Source organism: Bufo gargarizans, chromosome 3 (assembly GCF_014858855.1).
Source record: "Bufo gargarizans isolate SCDJY-AF-19 chromosome 3, ASM1485885v1, whole genome shotgun sequence".
NCBI classification, from domain to species: Eukaryota; Metazoa; Chordata; class Amphibia; order Anura; family Bufonidae; genus Bufo; species Bufo gargarizans.
Window position 1 is genome coordinate 64,647,334 of NC_058082.1, and position 25,715 is coordinate 64,673,048.

The 25,715-nt window shown below is 43.7% G+C and overlaps 1 protein-coding gene across 2 annotated transcripts in view; it reads right to left on the reverse strand.

The window, feature by feature from the left end:
- The window catches only part of BIN2 (bridging integrator 2), a 63,628-nt gene extending 45,780 nt beyond the window's left edge, over positions 1 to 17,848 (reverse strand). For both annotated transcript variants that reach the window (XM_044285410.1, XM_044285409.1), the window contains exons 1-4: positions 17,705 to 17,848; positions 7,407 to 7,487; positions 5,509 to 5,563; positions 239 to 333 (exon numbers count right to left, since the gene is read on the reverse strand). In XM_044285410.1, the coding sequence (XP_044141345.1) occupies positions 239 to 333; positions 5,509 to 5,563; positions 7,407 to 7,487; positions 17,705 to 17,782 (309 nt within the window). In that variant the 5' untranslated portion in view covers positions 17,783 to 17,848. The remainder of the gene's footprint in view (positions 1 to 238; positions 334 to 5,508; positions 5,564 to 7,406; positions 7,488 to 17,704) is intronic.
- Between the last annotated feature and the right edge of the window lie 7,867 nt (positions 17,849 to 25,715).

A 25,715-nucleotide genomic window follows, 5' to 3' on the forward strand; every position in this document is an offset into this window, starting at 1 on the left:
CCTAAAGTGTGAATAAAACACTGAACTGTTTGATCCAAAGAACTTGTTGTTGCCTCTATACTGCGTCCACTAATCATGTCTACCAGAGCGAAACCCCAGAATATATATTTATACAACCTGAATATGGTTATTTATCTGACTATATTTTATGGCTTGGAATGTTTTGATTAAATGATTCACACAAAGAGTACAGTAGACAGTCCACTGTGAATTCATACTGAAATATTCCATAATTTACCTCTACAATTGCTTTCAGGTTATCATTTCCATCCCAGTCTGGTCTGTAGATGACTTGAAGGGTTTCTGATAATCTCTTAGAACTTTCATGCATTGCTGAAAAAAGCAGGTTATCACATGTACAGGTTAGGAACTCTACAATTTGTGCCATATTATATAAATTCATGCAAACATAAACATACATATTTGAATAAAATATAATGTTCAAGAACTAGTACCGGTAATCTGTATCATAAGAAGGCCATACAAATTAGACTAAGGTGTTTTTATTGAGACCTACCATCTAATGAACTGTAACTATCATCTTTGGCTAGCGTTTGACATATTAGAAAAAAAAGGGATTGTTCATGCTGAACTTTTCTCTCTCTCTCATAAACGTACAATAGATAAGCCATGGCAGTGGATGGCTCCTTTCTTCCTATTCTGCACACATGCACTCTTCACACTCAGTCTATGGGAGAAGTGATCTGATGAGAGCATGTTTAAGTCCCTAAGGCCCCTTTCACACGGGCGAGTTTTCCGTGCGGGTGCGATGCGTGCGGTGAACGCATTGCACCCGCACTGAATCCTGACCCATTCATTTCTATGGGGCTGTGCACACGAGCGGTGATTTTCACGCATCACTTATGCGTTGCGTGAAAATCGCAGCATGCTCCTCTTTGTGCGTTTTTCACGTAATGCAGGCCCTATAGAAATGAATGGGGTTGCGTGAAAATCGCATGCATCCGCAAGCAAGTGCGGATGCGGTGCGATTTTCACGCATGGGTTCTAGGTGACAGTCTATTCACTGTATTATTTTCCCTTATAACATGGTTATAAGGGAAAATAATAGCATTCTGAATACAGAATGCTTAGTATAATAGTGCTGGAAGGGTTAAAAATAATAAAAAAGTTAACTCACCTTCTCCTCCTGTTCGCGTAGAGGCCGGTCTGTTCTTTAGCTGTGGCTGAAGGACCTTTGATGATGTCAGATCACATGCTCCATCACCATGGTGATGGACCATGTGATTGGAGCATGTGATCTGACGTCACCTCAGGTCATTCAGTCCACAGCTAAAGAACAGACCGGGATCTACGCTAACAAGAGGAGAAGGTGAGTTAACTTTTTTTATTATTTTTAACCCTTCCAGCACTATTATACTAAGCATTCTGTATTCAGAATGCTATTATTTTCCCTTTATAACCATGTTATAAGGGAAAATAATACAATCTTCAGAACATCAATCCCAAGCCCGAACTTCTGTGAAGAAGTTCGGGTCTGGGTACCAAACATGCGTGATTTTTCTCACGCGAGTGCAAAACGCATGACAATGTTTTGCACTCGCGCGGAAAAATCGCGCATTTTCCCGCAACGCACCCGCCTCTTATCCGGGCAAAAAACATGACGCCCGTGTGAAAGAGGCCTAAGGCCCCTTTCACATGTGCGAGTTTTCCGCGCGGGTGCAATGCATGACGTGAACGCATAACACCTGCACTGAATCCTGACCCATTCATTTCAATGGGTCTGTGTACATGAGCGTTGTTTTTCACGCATCAGTTCTGCGTTGCGTGAAAATCGCAGCATGTTCTATATTCTGCGTTTTTCACGCAGCCCTGGCCCTATAGAAGTGAATGGGGCTGCGTGAAAAACCATTGCATCCGCAAGCAAGTGCAGGTGCGATGCGTTTTTCACTGATGGTTGATAAGAGATGTTGTTCTTAAACCTTCAGTTTTTTATCATGCGCATGAAAAACGCATCAAAACGCATTGCACCCGCGTGGAAAAAACTGAACAACTGAACGCAATCGCAGACAAAACTGACTGAACTTGCTTGCAAAATGGTGCAAGTTTCACTGAACGCACCCTGAACGCATCAGGACCTAATCGTCACGCTCGTGTGAAAGAGGCCTATGGGGCCAGGGCTGCGTGAAAAACTCAGAATATAGAACATGCTGTGATTTTCACGCAACGCAGAACTGATGCGTGAAAAACATGTACACAGACCCATTGTAATGAATGGGTCAGGATTCAGTGCGGGTGCTATGCACGGAAAACTCGCTCGTGTGAAAGGGACCTTAGGGAGACTTTTAACAAGTAGAAAAAGTAAAAAAATATATAAAAATTCTAATCCACTCACCTTACTCATAATAAAAATAAAATAAGCCCCCCCCCCCAAAAAAAAAGATAAAGATGATTTGCACAATGGTATCTCAAAACAATTGTACTGTTCAAAAATAAATGTATTTATCTTGTTCGGCAAATGCTATAATGGAAAAACAATTCAAAATTAAAAAAATCACCTCCCCAAAATTTTTTATAAAAGTGATCAAAAAGGCATACACATGGTATCAATAAAAACTACAGAATGCCCTGCTAAAAAATGAGCCCCCACACAGTTCAGTAGACATAAGTATAAAAAAAAGTTACGGGGGTCTGAATATGACAATGAAAAGAAAAAAAAAAAAATTCCAAAGTTTTTATTAAAACACAAGAAAAAAAATTGTCATCACTGTATTCGTCCTGACCCGGAGGATGAAGAGAATAGGTCAGTTTTACTGGATAGGGAATGGCATAAAAAACTAAACGCAGTAAACTATGACAGAATTGCATTTTCTTTCCACTTCCACCCCAATTGGACTTTTTTCCCAGCTTCCCACTACATCGTATGCAATATTACTTAGTGCCATTAGAAAGTACAAGTGCAAAAAGCAAGCCCTCATGCAGCTGTGTGAATGGGAAAAATACTAAAGTTATAGTTCAGGGGACGCTGGGAATAAAAACTGGAAAAGCAGAAACAGAAAATCGCCCAGTCCTAAAGGGATTAAATCAGTGGACACAGTCCTGTCTGGTCCTCCAGAGTGCCAGCAGATGGGGCTCCTGAATGCGGGACCTTTGTTAATTCTGAATTCATAACTGCGAAAGGTGCACCACAATGATATGCAACTGACGACACCGGCTAATCCCTCAAGCTGATGTTAAGAACTGAGACTTTAGCCAATGTATTCCTGTCAGGAACACATCGGAGGCCTTTTGCACCACCGTCAGTGTGGCATGGGTTCCTACTAGAGATGGCCTTGCGGTTCGCCCGGCAGTCGTTTCGTGGCGAACTTTGCGTGTTCGCGATTCGCCGAACATGCAAACATATGGAGAAATTTGCGCCCCCGCCATATTCTTTTACATTGTGAAGAACTTTGACCCATGACACATCCATCAGGTGTTACAGGACAGCCACTTGAGACGTTTCAGCACATGGACATACCCCCTACCTTATAAATAAACCTGATCTGGCCGCCATTTTACTTTCAGTCTTTTGCCAGTGTAGGGAGAGGTTGCTGTGTGGAGCAGGGACAGGCTGTTAGGGACATGAAACGCTAGCAAATAGGGCCACAAAAGTCATTTTAAGGACTGGAATAGGTGTGCTATCGATAGGTGTGATACACAGAGGGGTGCGATATACTTATAATATACTTTTATAATGAGTCAAAAACACATAGATCTATATAGTGATCACCTGGAAGTCAGGGGCCTAGGGCTAGGGGCTTACTAGGGCCATTTTTATATAAGGCAAGGTTCCGGACGGGGTCGTTCTTATCAGGGCGGGTGGTCTGTGGTTTGGCTATCAGGGCCAGAATAGCACCCCCTCTAGGACAATATCAGGGACAGTTCTTTGCCCACCCTGTCCTTCAATACCACATCATCATCTAGCCCAGGGATGGATGTTTTTTGCTTTCCCCCCGGGATTCCTGGATGTGCACTGGAACCCCCCGGATTGTGGTAGGACATATGGTTTCTGATTTGGTGCCGCCGAGCACTTGTTATTGCCTACCACATCTATGCTTTTTGCTTAACTTTAATAATTTAATTTGTTTTCATTTTGAGGGATATCTTTTCCATTCACACGTCCGCAAAATGGGTCCGCATCCGTTCCGCAATTTTGCTGAATGGGTGCAGACCCATTCATTTTCAATGGGGCCGGAATGTGCTGTCCGCATCTGCATTTGCGGATCCACAACCACATTTGCGGATCCGCACTTCCGCATCCGTGCTTCTGTTTCCGCAAAAAAATAGAACATGTCCTATTCTTGTCCGCAATTGCAGACAAGATTAGGCATTTTCTATTATAGTGCTGGCGATGTGCGGTCCACAAATTGCGGAATGCACATTGCCGGTGTCCGTGTTTTGCAGATCTGCAAAACACTTACGGACGTGAGAATGGACCCTCACAGTAAAATTATTAAAGGTTTCGTTTTATCTTATATATCATGCATATTCTAATGGATTGCCTTCCTTGTACAATGTTATAATATACTTTCCATGTTAGAAAGTATATTATAGTGCATCTGTATTGTGCGGCAGTTGTGTGATAGCACAGGGCTGTGCGGAAAGAATACTATTATATTGATATGCTGAATAACCTTTTTACTTCTGTGAGTATAATAAAACAGAAAGTTTTTACTGTGCCGGAGGTACTCTCACTATTGTGTGATTTATGACATCTTGCAGAAAAGCCTTTAACGATCCAGCAAAGATTTGCTGAGCTTCAATCTGGGTTGAAGCCCACCACTATCCAACTAAAGGGTGTCTGTCTTGAGCCAGAGAAAGTGATTACCTGCATTCCTGGAAAAACGCCTTGTGTGAACAAGGAGCAGCGCTGTCCCACTACATTAACACTTTGCATTTGTGAAGAACCCACTTCATTTCGGGAGACCAGCAGCGCAAGTACCGTTCAAACCTAGTGACTCATTTTATTTCATTTTACAGGCAGTGCACTGACTTAGGCCTCATGCACACAACCGTTGTGTGCATCCGTGGCCGTTGTGCCGTTTTCCGTTTTTTTTCACGGACTTGACTTTCAATGGGTCAGTGGAAAAATCGAAAAATGCACCGTTTGGCAGCCGCATCCGTGATCCGTGTTTCCTGGCCGTGAAAAAAATATGACCTGTCCTATTTTTTTCACGGCCAACGGTTCACGGACCCATTCAAGTCAATGGGTCCGTGAAAAATCACGGATGCACACAAGATTTTTTTTTCATTTTTCATGTCCGTGGATCCTCCAAAAAACAAGGAAGACCCACGGACAAAAAAACGGTCACGGATCACGGACCTACGGACCCCGTTTGTACGGACCTTAAAAAAAAACGGCCTTATAATGGGGTCTGCATGAAGTGCAGTTTTTCTGTCAAATGTTATGCTGATGTGATGGTGCTAATGTGATACATGCATGGGGTGAACCTGGCCTACTGCATTGACAAGGTTAATGATTTTTTTTAATATCCAGACACATTGTCTTACCTTTCACAGCACTGAAAGCTGCCTTTAAATCCTTATACAACCTGTTACCTTCATTCTAATATAAAAAAGAGATGAGAAATCATAAGGATTATATTCCATACTATAAATAAAAAGCAAAATACATATCCAGAATCTGCAACTACTTACCTGTCTCTAATTTCCCTTTCATTACTAAATTCCTGGAACGCTTGGTCTACACTCATCTGCTGTCTCTCTGCTACCTGTCCTCTTGACCACTACAACATTATTTCTGCACTCTACATTTTACAGAAACTTCCCTAACCAAAGCCTCAAATGAAAATCTAATGGCAGCTGCTCACTACTGATTCTTCTGGAACTGTCTACAGTGTTTGACACTGTAGACCACCGAATCCTACTTAGAACACTTCAATCTTTTGTCCTCAAGGAGATAGTCCACTCTTGGCTTTCTATCTACCTTTCTGGCTGCTTATTCTGTGTATCATTTGCTGACTCTTCTTCTTCTTCTTCTTCTTCTCATTCTCTTGCTGTTGCTGTTCCTCAGAGATCAGTCAGTGGTCCTCATCTCTTTTCTGTGTTCACAGCCCGTACTGGACAACTATCAGCATATCTGGCTTTCAGAACCTTCCCTATGGTGAGGAAACTCAAATATATGCCTCTGCCTGTGACATCACACCTCCACTACTTCCAAACACTAGTGAATATCTGTCTGCTGTCTCTAATATAATGTTCTTTCTTTATTTGAAACTGAATCTTTCAAAAACTGAAAGTCTATGTTTTCACCATCTACTAACCTACATAAACCTGGTATTTTCATTTCAGTGTGTGGCACTACCATAACTTCTAGGCTGCATGCCCACTGTCTTGGAGTTGTATTGGTTTTGTCACCTGCACCTCAAAAACATCTCGAGAATCTACCCCTTTCTTACTGTGGAAACAGCATGCATTTTAATACTGGCCATGAACCATTTTTTGTCTTGATTGTTGCATCTCATGACTAATCAGTCTTTCTCTGACTAAACTCTCCTCTCTTCAGTCTATCCTGAGTGCAGCCAGGCTCATCCATCTGCCCAACCACTACCCTGATGCCTCCACCTTGTGCCAGTCACCACACTGGTTACCCATTCAGTATAGTATACAAATTAATCATTATACCTCTCACCCACAAATCTCTCCACAGTGCTGCACCCCTTATATCTTCTCAATCATCTGTTTACCACCCTACTTGTGCTCTGTCTTCTGCCAATGATCTAAAGACTAACAACCTCCATAGTCTGAACCTCCTATTCCCATATCTAAGACTTTTTGTCATGCTGCACCAGTTCTCTGAAATGCGCTACACCAGGAAGCCCACAGCATTTCCTGTGCTCTAACACACATCTTTTTAGGGTGGCCTATATTCCTTAATTTGACTCCTCTCCATTGACGCCTTATAATATCATTCCTCTCGGGACCTGATCCTTTCATTCCCCATGCTCCATGCACTCAAGTGCACTTCATATTTGTACATACACAGATACTGTCTGGTCTCCTGCAGCTTTAGATGTACTACCCTACTCAGTTTAAAGATGGCTGTACAAAACAAGCAATTTTTAGCTTTTGCTTCACCCCTATTTTCTCAGCAATTATTAATCTCTTATGAGTATACTAATTGCTAATTAGTACGTTACTCTGTAAAGTCTGATTTTGTTTGTACTTGTACCCTATGATTGTAAAGTGCTGCAGAATATTTTGGTGCTATATAAAGATTATTATTATCATTAAGTGGTGGTAAAAAAATATATTCCCACAACCTATTTTGTAGGAATATCCTAAATTAACCATATTTTACTGATGTATACATCCTCCCAAAAATACATCTGTCTAGCTCTAGACTAATTCACTGCAGAAGAATGGACTTTTGGATTCTATGGAGTTACCTGCTGCTTGTTGAAATCATAAGCACACTGCTCAAACAGCTCATCCTTGGTTTCTATTGTTCTTCCCAACTTTTGTAGAACCTAAATAGAAAACAAAATTGTAATTCCTTCATATGAAAATCTAGAACTAAAAGAAACAATACTTTTTTTTACAATAATGATCTGTAATATTTAATGTTTTATAAATGATCTTATGTAATATTAACTCCCTGGGGAATGATTATCGTACCTTATAGAAACAGTGCCACATTGAATATTTCACTCATATTATTAGTTACTAAAATTTCAAGGAAAAATTGACTGGATTTGAACAGTGGTGCAGTGGTGTAGTTATAATTAGTGCAGAGGTAGTCTGTCCTGGACCCTGGTGGCTAAGGGGGTTCAAATGCTCCTCTTCTACATAAAAAAATACCAGAGGAGGGAACCAGCTTTTGAACTAGCAGGTAGCAGATCATCAGCGCTCATCAAATTATTATTTGATGCACAGAGGAAGAGTAACATGCGGAGCAGCACTCAGTTTGGATGCAATTGGCAGGAAGGGCGGCATGTGATGCATGAGAAGTAGAGGGGACAGAGTGTAACAATTACCTGGTGGCAGCACTGCAGAGTGTGTTGCTAAAACCACATGTAGTGCTTTGGGAAGCCAAGTGTTACACAAGTCAAGTCTAACTGTAACTTTAAGAGAACTATTCATTGTTGTGAACAAAATGCATTGTTGTTCTTTAGGCAACTCCGATTAAAACCTGTATTGTATGTGTCAAGGAGATGAGTAAGTTTTAAAGAGGTGGCTCAATGTGTCTGTATTCAAAAAGGAGATTGCTAGTAAGTGTTTCAGAGACCGTTTCATATCCTGCTCTCCTTTTTGCAGTTTGTGCAAGGTGAACGACATCTAGAAAATCACCTTGTTAAAGGTCATCATCTCCTAATACTGAATAAAGAAAAGTTAATCTTTGCCCGTGTCTCTGTTACAGATGACTTCGAGAACATATGCACCAACAAACCACAGAGGTACAGTACAGACCAAAAGTTTGGACACACCTTCTCATTTAAAGAGTTTTCTTTATTTTCATGACTATGAAAATTGTAGATTCACACTGAAGGCATCAAAACTATGAATTAACACATGTGGAATTATATACATAACAAAAAAGTGTGAAACAACTGAAAATATGTCATATTCTAGGTTCTTCAAAGCCACCTTTTGCTTTGATTACTGCTTTGGCATTCTCTTGATGAGCTTCAAGAGGTAGTCACCTGAAAAATGGTCTTCCAACAGTCTTGAAGGAGTTCCCAGAGATGCTAGGCACTTGTTGGCCCTTTTTCCTTCACCCTGCGGTTCAGCTCACCCCAAACCATCTCGGTTGGGTTCAGGTCCGGTGACTGTAGAGGCCAGGTCATCTGGCGCAGCACCCCATCACTCTCCTTAATGGTCAAATAGCCCTTACACAGCCTGGAGGTGTGTTTGGGGTCATTGTCCTGTTGAAAAATAAATGATGGTCCAAAATGCTAGCTAATAGGACCACAAAAGTCCTTTTAAGGACTGGTATAGGTGTACTATCGATAGGTGTGATATACTGAGGGGTGTGATATACTTATAATATACTTTCTAACATAGAAAGTATATAGTGCATTTGTATTGTGCAGCAGTTGTGTGTAGTTCTGCCGCAATACCACAGCTATATAGAGGGACAAGCGCTATTGGAACAGCTATTTGCAATGGGTGTGATATACCTGTTGCACCAATTTTTTTTATTGAGGGGCGTGATATACCTTCTTCAACAAAATACAGATTTAGGGCTGCGATATACCTGTTTCCTCAAATAAACAGGGTGGTGTGATATAACTGTTGTGGCAAAAAAAATAATTGAGGGGTGTGATATACTGTCACGGCAGACAGGATACAAGATACACAGGATATAAACAAACAAGTGTCTAGGCAAGAAGCTGGGGATAGTGGTCACCTCCTGACAAATCCCTACCAGCTCTCTCTAGACTTCTATGCCCACGTTCAGACCCTGAAGGTAGAAAAAAACCTCGTCCTAGGCTGAATATTCCCTAGAATCCCTTAGATGGTGAAAGGGGGAAAGAGGCAGCCTGCTCCCTCAGGACCTGGAGGGGGCAGGCGTCTCTCTAACAGCCTAGACAGACAACCACAAGAAAACAAAACCAACTTATCTTTACTGAGCAGGAACAGCAAATCCTTCCTTCCTTCCTCTGAGCCAGACAGAAGCTATAACCCGCACACTGGTAGTGGGCGTAATTTAAACTCAAACTAACGACCCCACCCAGTGCACCTGAAGGGAGGCGGATATAGCTCAATTCCAAAACAAAAACAAAAAGGCTACACACGTGCTGCTAACCTGGCAGACCTCCGCACATAGCCTGAGCAGGGCATGACATATACCTGCTTCCACAAAATACTGATTAAGGGGTTCGATATAACTGCGTCTACCAAATATTGATTGAGGGATGCGATATACCTGCTTCCACAAAATACTGATTATGGGGTTTGATATACCTTTTTCCACCAAATATTTATTAAGGGCTGGGATATACCTGATTTCACAAAATACTGATTAAGGGGTTTGATATACCTGATTCCACAAAATACTGAGAGGAACACAAAATACTGATTAGTGGGTTGGATATACCTGCTTCCACAAAATACTGATTGAGGGCTGCGATATAACTGTTTCCACAAAATACTGATTAAGGGCTGTGATATACCTGCTTCCACAAAATATTGATTAAGGAGTTCGATATACCTATTTCCATCAAAAATTTTTGATTGAGGCCTGCAATATACCTGCTTCCACAAAATACTGATTAAGGGATTTGATATACCTGCTTCCACAAAATACTGATTAAGGAGTTCAATATAACTGTTTCCACCAAATATTGATTGAGGCCTGCGATATACCTGCTTCCACAAATACTGCTCTTCTCTAGGGACTTAGGCACAGGGTCATTTTGAAAATGACAGGCAGAGGAAGGTAGGCCATTCTGAAGGGGTGGTAGGGGTCGGGCAGGTACACCAGGCCGGACCCTAAGTGGGAAGTTGGAGAAGGCGCGTGCGATTACTTCAAAGGGAGCACCAGAGTTGGTTAAGTGGCTAATTCACCCTTCCGCTTCTGCACCCTCCTTATCCTCTGTATCTGCACCCTCCCCACTCTCTGCTGTGTGCACCCCCAAATACACCACCACTACAGCCCCTCCACTCGAGTCAGAGGAATTATTTTCTCATCCATTCCCAGACCTTACCGATGCAAAGCCATTCTTGACATCGGATGAGGAAGAGGAGTTAGCAATGGCCACCACCCAGCAGTCTGACGACAGTACCCAGATCAGCCCAAGGAGGGAGTTCCCCGCTGTTGCTGCCTACTTCGAGATCTCAAATGTCAGTGGTGGTGAAGGTGACGATGATGACGTGTCGATGGATGTCACGTGGGTCCCCACAAGAGAGGAAGAGGAGGGGAGTTCAGAGGGAGAGACGGAGCAGCAAAGAGGGAGGAGAAGCAGGCAGAACTCACAGGGCACAGGAGGCAAAAAGCAGACTGCAAATGTATCTAGAACGAGCCACCCACCATGCACGGTCACTTACGGCACTCCCAGGATGCCAGCAGTATGGTCTTTTTTTTTAACGTGTCAGCTACTGACAATAGTGTTGCCATCTGCAGCCTGTGCTGTCAATGCATAAATCATGATAAGCCCAACACTCAACTAGGGACAACTGCCTTAAGAAGCCATCACTGAGCCCAGTGGGAGCAATGCCGTCAGACCCACAAAGCCACACTCCCGGCGCTCCACGTCATGCCTCTTCTCCTTCTCCCCCATTTGTCCTCCGCTCCACTGTGCCATTGTCGCGTTCATCTGGCAGAAGGCAGGCTTCTGTGGCCCAAATGTTTGAGCTTAAAAAGTTGATGGCGCTGGATAACCCTCTTGCCCAACGGCTGACCGCTGGCTTGTCGGAACTGCTAGCCCGCCAACTACTGCCATATAAACTGTTGGACTCGGAGGCCTTTAGAAATATTGTGGCCATTGGCACACCGCAATAGAAGGTCCCCAGAAGGAAATATTTCTCCCAGAAGGGCATCCCAGAGCTATATGGCCACGTTCAGCAGCAAGTGAATATATATGTCTGTGGTATATCTGACCACAGACACATGGTCTAACATACACGGGCAGGGAAGGTACATAACTTTTACTGCCCACTGCGTGAACTTTCTTACGGCCGTCAAGCTCAAGCATGTAACCCATGGCTCCCGTGTGGATTTGGTGTTACCGCCAAGGACTGTATGCAGGCCTGCCTTTTCTTTTGCTCCTTCTACTCCATCCTCTGTCTCCTCCTCGGATGACTCCTCCTTTTCCACTGCTACCGCCTCTTCCACTGCGCCCCCCAAGCTCCCCAGAACCAATTTGATGGACGACATTCTCTTGGGCGATGAGCATGAGCCAGGGGCCTCCACCGCTTTCAATTTAGTGCAAATGGGGGCCTTCATGCTCCAGTGTTTGAAGGGGGACCCCCGTATAAAAAGCATAAAGGGCAAGGACCAGTACTGGGTGGCAACATACTTAGACCCCCGGTACAAACACAAAATGGTGGACATGTTACAAGCATCACAGAGGGCTGGCAGAATGCAGCATTTCCAGGCCTTGCTGTGAGAGATGCTGCATTCTGCTGTTGCAGGCACTGGCAGAGGAATTTCCACACACAGTTAAACAGGTACGGGTACCAATCCTACCGCGCCTGCAAGAAGAGGGCATTTTAAGAATGTGTTGGTCACTTCGGATATGAGATTATTCTTGCAGACAACCCATCGACAGCCGCCGTCCGGATCCAGCCTCAGGGAACGCCTAGACCGACAGGTGTCCAACTACATCGGGTTAACGGCCGATGTGGACGCTCTGAGAAGCGAGGAACCCCTGGACTACTGGGTGTGCAGGCTTGACCTGTGGCCAGAGCTGGCACAATTTGCCATGGAACTCTTGGCTTGCCCTTCGTCAAGTGTTCTGTCCGAAAGGACGTTCATCGCAGCAGGGGGGATCGTGACCGATAAGCGCACTCGCCTAGCTCATGACAGTGTGGACTACCTCACATTTTTAAAAATGAATGAGGCATGGATCTCAGAGGAATTCAACACCTGTGATGACCACGTGTAATTGAATTTCCTCATGCCAGCCCACACATATCCGCCACCACAAAGAACAAAGGATGGTCCTTGTCCAGCAGCATAAAAGGCCTTTTCCGTCAGGTGAATGCCGAATTTTTGGGGCCTGTACTGGCCGACAGTAAAATTTGTATCCAGTGACCGTCTAATGTACCTCCACCCACATCATCACAAGTTCTTTTCTGTCAGGTGAATGCATAATTTTTGGGGCCTGTACTGGCCGACAGTAAAATTTGTATCCAGTGACCACCTAATGTACCTCCAGCCACATGATCACAAGTTCTTTTCTATCAGGTGAATGCCTAATTTTTGGGGCCTGTACTGGCCTACAGTAAAAATGTTATCCAGTGACCGCCTAATGTACCTCCGGCCACATGATCACAAGTTCTTTTCTGTCAGGTGAATGCCTAATTTTTGGGGCCTGTACTGACCTACAGTAAAAAAAAATTGCCAGTGACCACCTAATGTACCTCCAGCCACATAAACACAAGTTCTTTTCTGTCAAGTGAATGGCTAATTTTTGGAGCCTGTACTGCAGTGGCCTACAGTAAAACTTTTATCCAGTGACCATCTAATGTACCTCCAGCCACATAATCACAAGTTCGTTTTTGTCAGGTAAATGCCTAATTTTTGGGGCCTGTACTCCCGTGGCCTAAAATAACTTTTTTCTGGTCTCCAGAAGGGTAAATTTTTTAGAGTTTCCCTTTAAGATGCATAAAAATGGCCCCTGATTAAAATACATATTTCTTGTGGGAATTATTGCCAATGATCCCCCTCTGGTATGTCACTGTCCATGTTGTGGGACTATTTGTGCACTTCTAGTAAATATTTGGTGGCTGCAAATATGACCTGAGGTTTTTCAGGTTCACCTGCCAGTAAAGTCAATGGGACCCGCCGCGAACGCACGGTCCGCGTCCCGGCCGAATGCTGAAGTTCTTCCATTACTACTTGTGATTTTGTCCTGGCTCCTGTTTGTTGTGTTCTCAGAATAGTGCTGTATTTTGGTTGGATATTCCCGTGTATTGACCTAGACTAGATTCTGTATTAACCCCTTGTCTACTGATTAGGCGTTAACTGTTGGCTTTGACTTCTCAGCATTTTTGTGGTTTAACCCCTTTTTTGCTATTTTGCTACTATTGACCCCTTCTGGCACAGACTTTGTTTTAGTGTGTTACTCTCCTACTGCTCCTTGGCATCTGATAGATCTCTTACCTGTAAGCTCACAACTGTTTTTTTTACTGCCTTACTCCTCAGACGCAACCCGCAACCGGCCTCACGCATACTCAGGTAAACACCTAGGAAAAACTTTAGATCTACTAACTGGAATGGTAAAGGAAGTTAGGTACTGTAGCAGATTTAGAGTATGCTGGTGGTGGTCCTGAACGATGACCCAGTACACTTCCTCTCCTCTGCTCCTTTACAAGGAGCGAGCATGTGCAAACACAGGCAATGAACATTTCTCATGTCTACTCTTCCTGGGGCATATAGAGTGTGAGATATGTGAAACAGCCATGCTTTTGTTTTCCTATATTCTCACCTGGTGTCTATTATCTATGACTTTGGAGTAAAGTTCAATTTTCCTGGATTGGTGAGTGTTGAATTATTTCTCTTAAGTTCAAATATACTGTACTATAATGTAAGGCCTATTTCTATAGTTTTTTTTTTACAAAGTCAATCTGCATTGTTCAGAAGTTGTATAGAAGTAAACTTCCTGTTTTATTGCTCTTTTAAACCTTTTACATTTAACAGGAAGCTGAAACCACAATATCACACTTAAGGCAGCAACATTTTCACAGTTTGCTGTAGGAAATAGATGTGCGTTTGCAGTGTGACCTCCAGAAAGCGTTGCTCTCATAGTATAACCCAGTCATATGACAGTACATGATTATATTTAGTGCAGCCTGGGAAGCTTACTGGGTATAACATATGTCAATACATAATTACCACTCACTAAACCCACAGCGCCTGGCAGTAAGAAAGTTATTCTCTATATCTACTTAATTTACCACAACGCCAACACAGATAACAGCCTTTTTAAAGGTTTTCATTAATGTTTTTAATATAAAGTATGTGTAAATTGTCTGCTGGAGATGATATGCTCAGCTGTTGGGGCCCCTTTTGAAGTTATCTACAGCCTCCCTAATACACATCGCCACTTGTTAACCTTTTTGGTCTACTCACCCTTTTACTATATCACATATAAGAGGTTGACTGAAATATGAAGAAACTTAGTGGTGGCTGGACGTGTGCTCAGAATAAGATAAAAAAACCTTATTCACTTTGTTAGAGCTACCTGGTTCCAGTGCGCACCTCTTGTCTCCAGTGGCCCTGAAACGCGTTTAGCCGATACACTTGAAGGCTCTGTCAGTACTGCTGCATATATTAGCAGATGAGTCCCGTTCCCCAGTATTACCTTCAGTGGCCACTATAATACTATATTTGCCTACAAAGCAATAAACCTATTCTATGTGCATTTTCTCACTTTCTGTGTGGCACTAGGAATCCCAGAAAGCTCCACAAGTGCACACTTTAACAACATCAATATGCTTGTGCAGGTGCAGCAAGCCCCCGAGGAGCCAGTGCAGAGGATGGGAGTGGTAGTGATCCTGATGAGATGATGTGTTCCTTTGTACTCCCTCAGGCCATTGCTCTGTGGGGATCTGTACAGTGAACTGGTGGTTTAAGGAATTGGACCAGAAGTAAAAGTATAAGTAGAAGTCTCTCTTTACTTTCCCTAATTCCTCTCCCTAGATGATGAGGTATAGTGGCTGGCAAAGTAGCTGATAGTAGCACCACTGGCATGCTACCTTGCTGATGTTTCTCTCCTCAACATCTGGCTAACAGCTGTAAACTGGCACTTGTGGCTGTATGTGTCCACTTGTGAAAATACAATAAGATAATGGGTTGCATCAGAAGGGGCATAGATGCCCGTGATGAGAACATAGTCCTACCACTTTATAAATCATTAGTCAGACCACACATGGAGTACTGTGTACAGTTGTGGGCTCCTGTGAACAAGGCCGACATAGCAGAGCTGGAGAAGGTTCAGAGGAGGGCAACTAAAGTAATAACTGGAATGGGGCAACTACAGTACCCTGAAAGATTATCAAAATTAGGGTTATTCATGTTAGAAAAAGGACGATTGAGGGGAGATCTATTTACTATGTATAAATATATCAGGGGTCAGTACAGAGATCTCTCCCATCATCTGTTTATCCCCAGGACGGTGACTGTGACGAGGGGACATCCTCTGCGTCTGGAGGAAAGAAGGTTTGTCCACAAACATAGAAGAGGATTCTTTATGGTAAGAGCAGTGAGACTATGGAACTCTCTGCCTGAGGAGGTAGTGATGGTGAGTACAATAAAGGAATTCAAGAGGGGCCTGGATGTATTTCTGGAGTGTAATAATATTACAGGCTATAGATACTAGAGAGGGGTCGTTGATCCAGGGAGTTATTCTGATTGCCTGATTGGAGTCGGGAAGGAATTTTTTCCCCCTTAAGTGGGGAAAATTGCCTTGTACCTCACAGTTTTTTTTGCCTTCCTCTGGATCAACTTGCAGGATGACAGGCCGAACTGGATGGACAAATGTCTTTTTTCGGCCTTATGTACTATGTTACTAAATCAAACTTTGCAGATAACCTCAGGTCTGGGGTACTGCACAGACACCTGAACTATTCTCCAGCACTTCAAGCATACGTATTCTCTAGCATACCAGACACGTATGCCAGCCGGTCACCGTGAACATACAGCCAATAACAAACACTCTGTGCGCTAATTCTTCTACATTTTCAAGCTGGGACATGACTCATTATACTATTTGTCCATGTGATGGATACAATTGATTTCAAAATGAATAGCTGGGTTTCTATTTCTAGCAAGTGTGCCTACATCATTATTCTAACAGATACCTATAATACGACTACTTCATATTAACAAGACTATTTACGATTCTTAAATTACCGGTAACAAACTACAAGTGGACATTTTTGAGGATGTTCATTTGATATATTTACAGCAATATTTCTAGCGGTTTATCCCTATTGGTGTCAGGCTTGTATATCAGTAGACTTATGCATCATGTATACAAACCAGTTGATTTTATTCCATTTTATTTCATGCTGTGTTATTTCTACATTTAACTTTTGTCTTACTACTATTATCATTTATATTTTATTGTGTTGTATTTAGTGAAATTAAGTACATATCCTGCCAGCTATTACTATTTGGGTCTTGAGAGCTGACTAATCATTGTTTTTGGACTAAATACGTAGCACCGTTGATATAGAGGCATTGTCAGTGCACGCAGTGATCGATAAAGGAGAGCCACCTACTAGCGCAACCATATAAAAGATCATTATATAGGCATTGGACTTAAATGGGTCAACAAGATTTGTCATAAATGTTTGGTGTGGGTCCCACCTGTGTCATCCGGATGCCTCTAAATGCAGAGATGACCAGTGATAAACTAAGCTCATGTACACAAACCCATTGAAATGAATTGGTCAGGATTCAGTCTTGATTCTATCCGCTTACAACGCGCATCTCATCCTGATGGAAAAATCACTTTCACGTGAAAAAGGCCTATATCCTCCAGCTTCCCATCTGTACATTTATGGTATATCCACCTCGGGACCCGCACATATCACGAGAACAAGGACCATGTCCAGTACCGCGGGGAATGGAGAGGTAGTTGCGCATGCACAGTCTCTCTATTCACCTGTATAGGAGTTCTGAAAATAGAGAAGCAAGTACACTGCCATAGAAGTGAATGGAGAGAACTGCGCATACAGTACATGGCTACCTCTTCTATTCCTGCAGCACTGGATTGGCGCCATGTTCTTGAGATACCTGCAGGTGGATCTGCCATAAATGTACAGAGGAGAATACTCCTTTAAGTAAATTGAATGTAATAGTACAACTTTACTACATTATAACACATTGGAAAACATACCCTAATGTATAATGATTGGGAAGATGGAGGTGCTGTTTCAATTTTTGCCTCAGGCAGCATAAAGGCTATGTGCTTCCCTGCCCCTGGCCACAAAGCACTGAAGAAAAGGGGACCCAAGCTGAACTCTTGCTTTAGGGCCCATGAGCCTATAGCTACGACCCTGTAGTTTACATTACCTTTTCTTGTGCACGGGAGAATCTCTTTTGGACATTTTTGGCAAACACCCCAGCGCCTCCTTGCTTGGCTTCTGCCATAGCTGTTTGACAGCATATGTGGTTTCCTAATACTGTGAGGGGATTTTTGCAGTTAAAGAGAGAAGTGTCAGCTCCTCCCAAGATTTAAGTCTTCCGCTGTAAGATGTCTAAAACCACTTCACTTTTTGTATTTCTTTCTCTTGAATAACCCTCAGTCTCTGTACTGTAAACAGGATTGTGCAGGAACCAAAATGAAAGTCAGCGTATTACCGTAATATGCCATGCAAAATGTGTATTGTGCAATGTATGTAAACCAGTAATACTATATGTGTATATATATATTTATATATATATTTGCATTTGCCTTATAATACAAGTAAATATATTGTGAAATTCTTATCCTTTTCCTTTCCTGTTATGCTAGTGCAGCCTTTACATTGTTCATTCACAATATTCACAATATCTGAATGTATTAACTAAGTGGGAATGATTTGGCTTAGTTTTAGTAAATACTTGTGTTCCTATTGAAACAATTAGAGATGAGCAAATTGATTCTAAATGAATATTTGTTGGGAATTTCCTAAAAATTCTACTTCCACTTCAAGTTTTGTCAAATTAGTTTGGGCAAATAGAGCAAAAAGACGATCAATATTTTTCATATTAAATTCAGTACAGTAGTGAGGGGAAACAGGCCAGGGAAGATAAAGACGGAAATCATATGGACTGTAGGCTTGCCCATAATGCCTTGCAATCAGCCTCACATCCAGTCAGGTAGGACAATATTCACTTGTGTATTAGGAACTATGCAAGATCCAAAGTAGAGACGTCAATCTCAGCCCAGTCACTAATGTGATAGAACGTGTCTGTCACAGACAGCAATAAGACACACAGACAGCGAGTTTAGGGTCTCACAGGGACAGTGCTGGGGATTGGGAAGACATATTTAGTTAGGTAGATTGAATTACTTGATAGAAAGACAGGTTTTAGTACTAGGGACTGGCTAGTTAATTTATTGTGTGTGTTAGGCTACTTTCACACTTGCGCTTGATCGGATCCGTTCTGAACGGATCCGATCATATTAATGCAGACGGAGGCTCCGTTCAGTACGGATCCGTCTGCATTAACCACCTCCGGACCGCCTAACGCACATGTGCGTTCCGGAGGTGGCAGGCTGGCGCACAGTCACGCATATATGCGTCATCTCGCGATACGCGAGATTTCCTGTGAACGCGCGCACACAGGCGCGCGCGCTCACAGGAACGGAAGGTAAGCGAGTGGATCTCCAGCATGCCAGCGGCGATCGTTCGCTGGCAGGCTGGAGATCCGAATTTTTTAACCCCTAACAGGTATATTAGACGCTGTTTTCATAACAGCGTCTAATATACCTCCTACCTGGTCCTCTGGTGGTCCCTTTTGTTAGGATCGACCACCAGAGGACACAGGTAGGTCAGTACAGTCGCACCAAACACCACACTACACTACACTACACCCCCCCCCCCGTCACTTATTAACCCCTTATAAACCCCTGATCACCCATGATCACCCCATATAAACTCCCTGATCACCCCCCTGTCATTGATCACCGCCCTGTCATTGATCACCCCCCTGTCAGGCTCCGTTCAGACGTCCGTATGATTTTTACGGATCCACGGATACATGGATCGGATCCGCAAAACGCATACGGACGTCTAAATGGAGCCTTACAGGGGGGTGATCAATGACAGGCGGGTGATCACCCATATACACTCCCTGATCACCCCCTGTCATTGATCACCCCCCTGTCATTGATCACCCCCCTGTAAGGCTCCATTCAGACGTCCGCATGATTTTTACGGATCCATGGATACATGGATCGGATCCGCAAAACACATGCGGACGTCTGAATGGAGCCTTACAGGGGGGTGATCACCCATATACACTCCCTGATCACCCCCTGTCATTGATCACCCCCCTGTAAGGCTCCATTCAGACGTCCGCACGATTTTTACGGATCCATGGATACATGGATCGGATCCGCAAAACACATGCGGACGTCTGAATGGAGCCTTACAGGGGGTGATCAATGACAGGCGGGTGATCACCCATATACACTCCCTGATCACCCCCTGTCATTGATAACCCCCCTGTAAGGCTCCATTCAGACGTCCGCATGTTTTTTGTGGATCCGATCCATGTATCCATGGATCCGTAAAAAATCATGCGGATGTCTGAATGGAGCCTTATAGGGGGGGTGATCAGTGACAGGGGGGTGATCACCCTGATCACCCCCTGTCATTGATAACCCCCCTGTAAGGCTCCATTCAGACGTCCGCATGTTTTTTGTGGATCCGATCCATGTATCCATGGATCCGTAAAAAATCATGCGGATGTCTGAATGGAGCCTTACAGGGGGGGTGATCAGTGACAGGGGGGTGATCACCCTGATCACCCCCTGTTATTGATAACCCCCCTGTAAGGCTCCATTCAGACGTCCGCATGTTTTTTGTGGATCCGATCCATGTATCCATGGATCCGTAAAAAATCATGCGGATGTCTGAATGGAGCCTTACAGGGGGGTGATCAGTGACAGGGGGGTGATCACCCTGATCACCCTGATCACCCCCTGTCATTGATAACCCCCCTGTAAGGCTCCATTCAGACGTCCGCATGTTTTTTGTGGATCCGATCCATGTATCCATGGATCCGTAAAAAATCATGCGGATGTCTGAATGGAGCCTTACAGGGGGGTTATCAATGACAGGGGGTGATCACCCTGATCACCCCCTGTCATTGATAACCCCCCTGTAAGGCTCCATTCAGACGTCCGCATGTTTTTTGTGGATCCGATCCATGTATCCATGGATCCGTAAAAAATCATGCGGATGTCTGAATGGAGCCTTACAGGGGGGGTGATCAGTGACAGGGGGGTGATCACCCTGATCACCCCCTGTCATTGATAACCCCCCTGTAAGGCTCCATTCAGACGTCCGCATGTTTTTTGTGGATCCGATCCATGTATCCATGGATCCGTAAAATATCATGCGGATGTCTGAATGAAGCCTTACAGGGGGGGTGATCAGTGACAGGGGGGTGATCACCCTGATCACCCCCTGTCATTGATAACCCCCCTGTAAGGCTCCATTCAGACGTCCGCATGTGTTTTGCGGATCCGATCCATGGATCCGTAAAAATTATACGGACGTCTGAATGGAGCCTTACCAGGGGGGTGATCAATGACAGGGGGGTGATCCGGGAGTCTATATGGGTGATTACCCCCCTGTCATTGATCACCCCCCTGTCATTGATCACCCCCCCTGTCATTGATCACCCCCCCCTGTAAGGCTCCATTCAGACATTTTTTTTGGCACAAGTTAGCGGAAATTTTTTTTTTGTTTTTGTTTTTTCTTACTAAGTCTCATATTCTACTAACTTGTGTCAAAAAATAAAATCTCCCATGAACTCACCATACCCCTCACGGAATCCAAATGCGGATGTCTGAATGGAACCTTACAGGGGGGGTGATCAGTGACAGGGGGGTGATCACCCTGATCACCCTGATCACCCCCTGTCATTGATAACCCCCTGTAAGGCTCCATTCAGACATTTTTTTTGGCACAAGTTAGCGGAAATTTTTTTTTTGTTTTTGTTTTTTCTTACTAAGTCTCATATTCTACTAACTTGTGTCAAAAAATAAAATCTCCCATGAACTCACCATACCCCTCACGGAATCCAAATGCGGATGTCTGAATGGAACCTTACAGGGGGGGTGATCAGTGACAGGGGGGGTGATCACCCTGATCACCCTGATCACCCCCTGTCATTGATAACCCCCCGTAAGGCTCCATTCAGACGTCCGCATGTTTTTTGTGGATCCGATCCATGTATCCATGGATCCGTAAAAAATCATGCGGATGTCTGAATGGAGCCTTACAGGGGGGGTGATCAGTGACAGGGGGGTGATCACCCTGATCACCCCCTGTCATTGATAACCCCCCTGTAAGGCTCCATTCAGACGTCCGCATGTTTTTTGTGGATCCGATCCATGTATCCATGTATCCGTAAAAAATCATGCGGATGTCTGAATGGAGCCTTACAGGGGGGGTGATCAGTGACAGGGGGGTGATCACCCTGATCACCCTGATCACCCCCTGTCATTGATAACCCCCCTGTAAGGCTCCATTCAGACGTCCGCATGTTTTTTGTGGATCCGATCCATGTATCCATGGATCCGTAAAAAATCATGCGGATGTCTGAATGGAGCCTTACAGGGGGGGTGATCAGTGACAGGGGGGTGTTCACCCTGATCACCCCCTGTCATTGATAACCCCCCTGTAAGGCTCCATTCAGACGTCCGCATGTTTTTTGTGGATCCGATCCATGTATCCATGGATCCGTAAAAAATCATGCGGATGTCTGAATGGAGCCTTACAGGGGGGGTGATCAGTGACAGGGGGGTGATCACCCTGATCACCCTGATCACCCCCTGTCATTGATAACCCCCCTGTAAGGCTCCATTCAGACGTCCGCATGTGTTTTGCGGATCCGATCCATGGATCCGTAAAAATTATACGGACGTCTGAATGGAGCCTTACCAGGGGGGTGATCAATGACAGGGGGGTGATCCGGGAGTCTATATGGGTGATTACCCCCCTGTCATTGATCACCCCCCCTGTCATTGATCACCCCCCCTGTCATTGATCACCCCCCCCCCCCCGTAAGGCTCCATTCAGACATTTTTTTTGGCACAAGTTAGCGGCAATTTTTTTTTTGTTTTTGTTTTTTCTTACTAAGTCTCATATTCTACTAACTTGTGTCAAAAAATAAAATCTCACATGGACGCACCATACCCCTCACGGAATCCAAATGCGTAAACATTTTTAGACATTTATATTCCAGACTTCTTCTCACGCTTTAGGGCCCCTAAAAAGCCAGGGCAGTATAAATACCCCACATGTGACCCCATTTCGGAAAGAAGACACCCCAAGGTATTCGCTGAGGGGCATATTGAGTCCATGAAAGATTGAAATTTTTGTCCTAAGTTAGCGGAAAGTGAGACTTTGTGAGAAAAAAACCAAAAAAATCAATTTCCGCTAACTTATGCAAAAAATAAAAAATTTCTAGGAACTCGCCAGGCCCCTCATTGAATACCTTGGGGTGTCTTCTTTCCAAAGTGGGGTCACATGTGGGGTATTTATACTGCCCTGGCTTTTTAGGGGCCCGAAAGTGTGAGAAGAAGTCTGGGATCCAAATGTCTAAAAATGCCCTCCTAAAAGGAATTTGGGCCCCTTTGCGCATCTAGGCTGCAAAAAAGTGTCACACATCTGGTATCGCCGTACTCAGGAGAAGTTGGGGAATGTGTTTTGGGGTGTCATTTTACATATACCCATGCTGGGTGAGAAAAATATCTTGGTCAAATGCCAACTTTGTATAAAAAAATAGGAAAAGTTGTCTTTTGCCAAGATATTTCTCTCACCCAGCATGGTTATATGTAAAATGGCACCCCAAAACACATTCCCCAACTTCTCCTGAGTACGACGATACCACATGTGTGACACTTTTTTGCAGCCAAGGTGGGCAAAGGGGCACATATTCCAAAGTGCACCTTTCGGATTTCACAGGCCATTTTTTACAGATTTTGATTGCAAGGTACTTCTTACACATTTGGGCCCCTAAATTGCCAGGGCAGTATAACTACGCCACAAGTGACCCCATTTTGGAAAGAAGACACCCCAAGGTATTCCGTGAGGGGCACGGCGAGTTCCTAGAATTTTTTATTTTTTGTCACAAGTTAGCGGAAAATGATGATTTTTCTTTTTTTTTCTTTTTTCCTTACAAAGTCTCATATTCCACTAACTTGCGACAAAAAAAAAAAAATTCTAGGAACTCGCCATGCCCCTCACAGAATACCTTGGGGTGTCTTCTTTCCAAAATGGGGTCACTTGTGGCGTAGTTATACTGCCCTGGCAATTTAGGGGCCCAAATGTGTGAGAAGAACTTTGCAATCAAAATGTGTAAAAAATGACCGGTGAAATCCGAAAGGTGCACTTTGGAATATGTGCCCCTTTGCCCACCTTTGCAGCAAAAAAGTGTCACACATCTGGTATCGCCGTACTCAGGAGAAGTTGGGGAATGTGTTTTGGGGTGTCATTTTACATATACCCATGCTGGGTGAGAGAAATATCTTGGCAAAAGACAACTTTTCCCATTTTTTTATACAAAGTTGGCATTTGACCAAGATATTTTTCTCACCCAGCATGGGTATATGTAAAATGACACCCCAAAACACATTCCCCAACTTCTCCTGAGTACGGCGATACCAGATGTGTTACACTTTTTTGCTGCCAAGGTGGGCAAAGGGGCACATATTCCAAAGTGCACCTTTCAGATTTTGCAGGCCATTTTTTACAGATTTTGATTGCAAAGTTCTTCTCACACATTTGGGCCCCTAAATTGCCAGGGCAGTATAACTACGCCACAAGTGACCCCATTTTGGAAAGAAGACACCCCAAGGTATTCCGTGAGGGGCATGGCGAGTTCCTAGAATTTTTTATTTTTTGTCGCAAGTTAGTGGAATATGAGACTTTGTAAGAAAAATAAAAAAAATAAAAATCATCATCATTTTCCGCTAACTTGTGACAAAAAATAAAAAGTTCTATGAACTCACTATGCCCATCAGCGAATACCTTAGGGTGTCTACTTTCCGAAATGGGGTCATTTGTGGGGGTTTTCTACTGTTTGGGCATTGTAGAACCTCAGGAAACATGACAGGTGCTCAGAAAGTCAGAGCTGTTTCAAAAAGCGGAAATTCACATTTTTGTACCATAGTTTGTAAATGCTATAACTTTTACCCAAACCATTTTTTTTTTTTGCCCAAACATTTTTTTTTTATCAAAGACATGTAGAACAATAAATTTGGCGAAAAATTTATATATGGATGTCGTTTTTTTTGCAAAATTTTACAGCTGAAAGTGAAAAATGTCATTTTTTTGCAAAAAAATCGTTACATTTTGATTAATAACAAAAAAAGTAAAAATGTCAGCAGCAATAAAATACCACCAAATGAAAGCTCCATTAGTGAGAAGAAAAGGAGGTAAAATTCATTTGGGTGGTAAGTTGCATGACCGAGCGATAAACGGTGAAAGGAGTGTAGTGCCGAAGTGTAAAAAGTGCTCTGGTCATGAAGGGGGTTTCACCTAGCGGGGCTGAAGTGGTTAATAACTTAGAAAAAATGCTAAGTGTGAAAGCAGCCTGAGCGGATCCGTTCAGACTTTCAATGTAAAGTCAATCGGGGACGGATCCGCTTGAAGATTGAGCCACAGGGTGACATCTTCAAGCGGATCCGTTCCCATTGACTTACATTGTAAGTCTGAACGGATCCGCTCGCCTCCGCACGGCCAGGCGGACAGCTGAACGCTGCAAGCAGCGTTCAGTTGTCCGCCTGTCCGTGCGGAGGCGAGCGGAGCGGAGGCTGAACGCCGCCAGACTGATGCAGTCTGAGCGGATCCGCTCCATTCAGACTGCATCAGGGCTGGACGGAGGCGTTTGGGTCCGCTCGTGAGCTCCTTCAAACGGAGCTCACGAACGGACCCATGAACGCTAGTGTGAAAGTAGCCTAACATGGATGGGTCTGTTCACATACATACAGACTCTACTGCACTACGCACCAATTTTTTATGGAAATGTGTCACCAAAAATTGTATCTGCCAGTTAAAACCAGATGCCACATATCACTTTTTCTAATTAGTTTTATATTTTCTGATTGCATATTTCCTCATTCTTTTTACCGAACATGATTATGGGGTTGGCCATCTTGCCTTAACTTCTATGGGAGAGTTTTCTGGGCATGCTCTGTGCCCTCTGCAGAGGTCATTGTACAAGGAAAGAATAGATAAACTTTGAGAATCATCTACTGTGAATGGTGAATCCTGTCTTATCTGTACACAGAGGTGATATCATTACAGGCAAGATTAGAATGACAGATAAACAGGTAACTGCAGTAAAGTTATCAGTACAG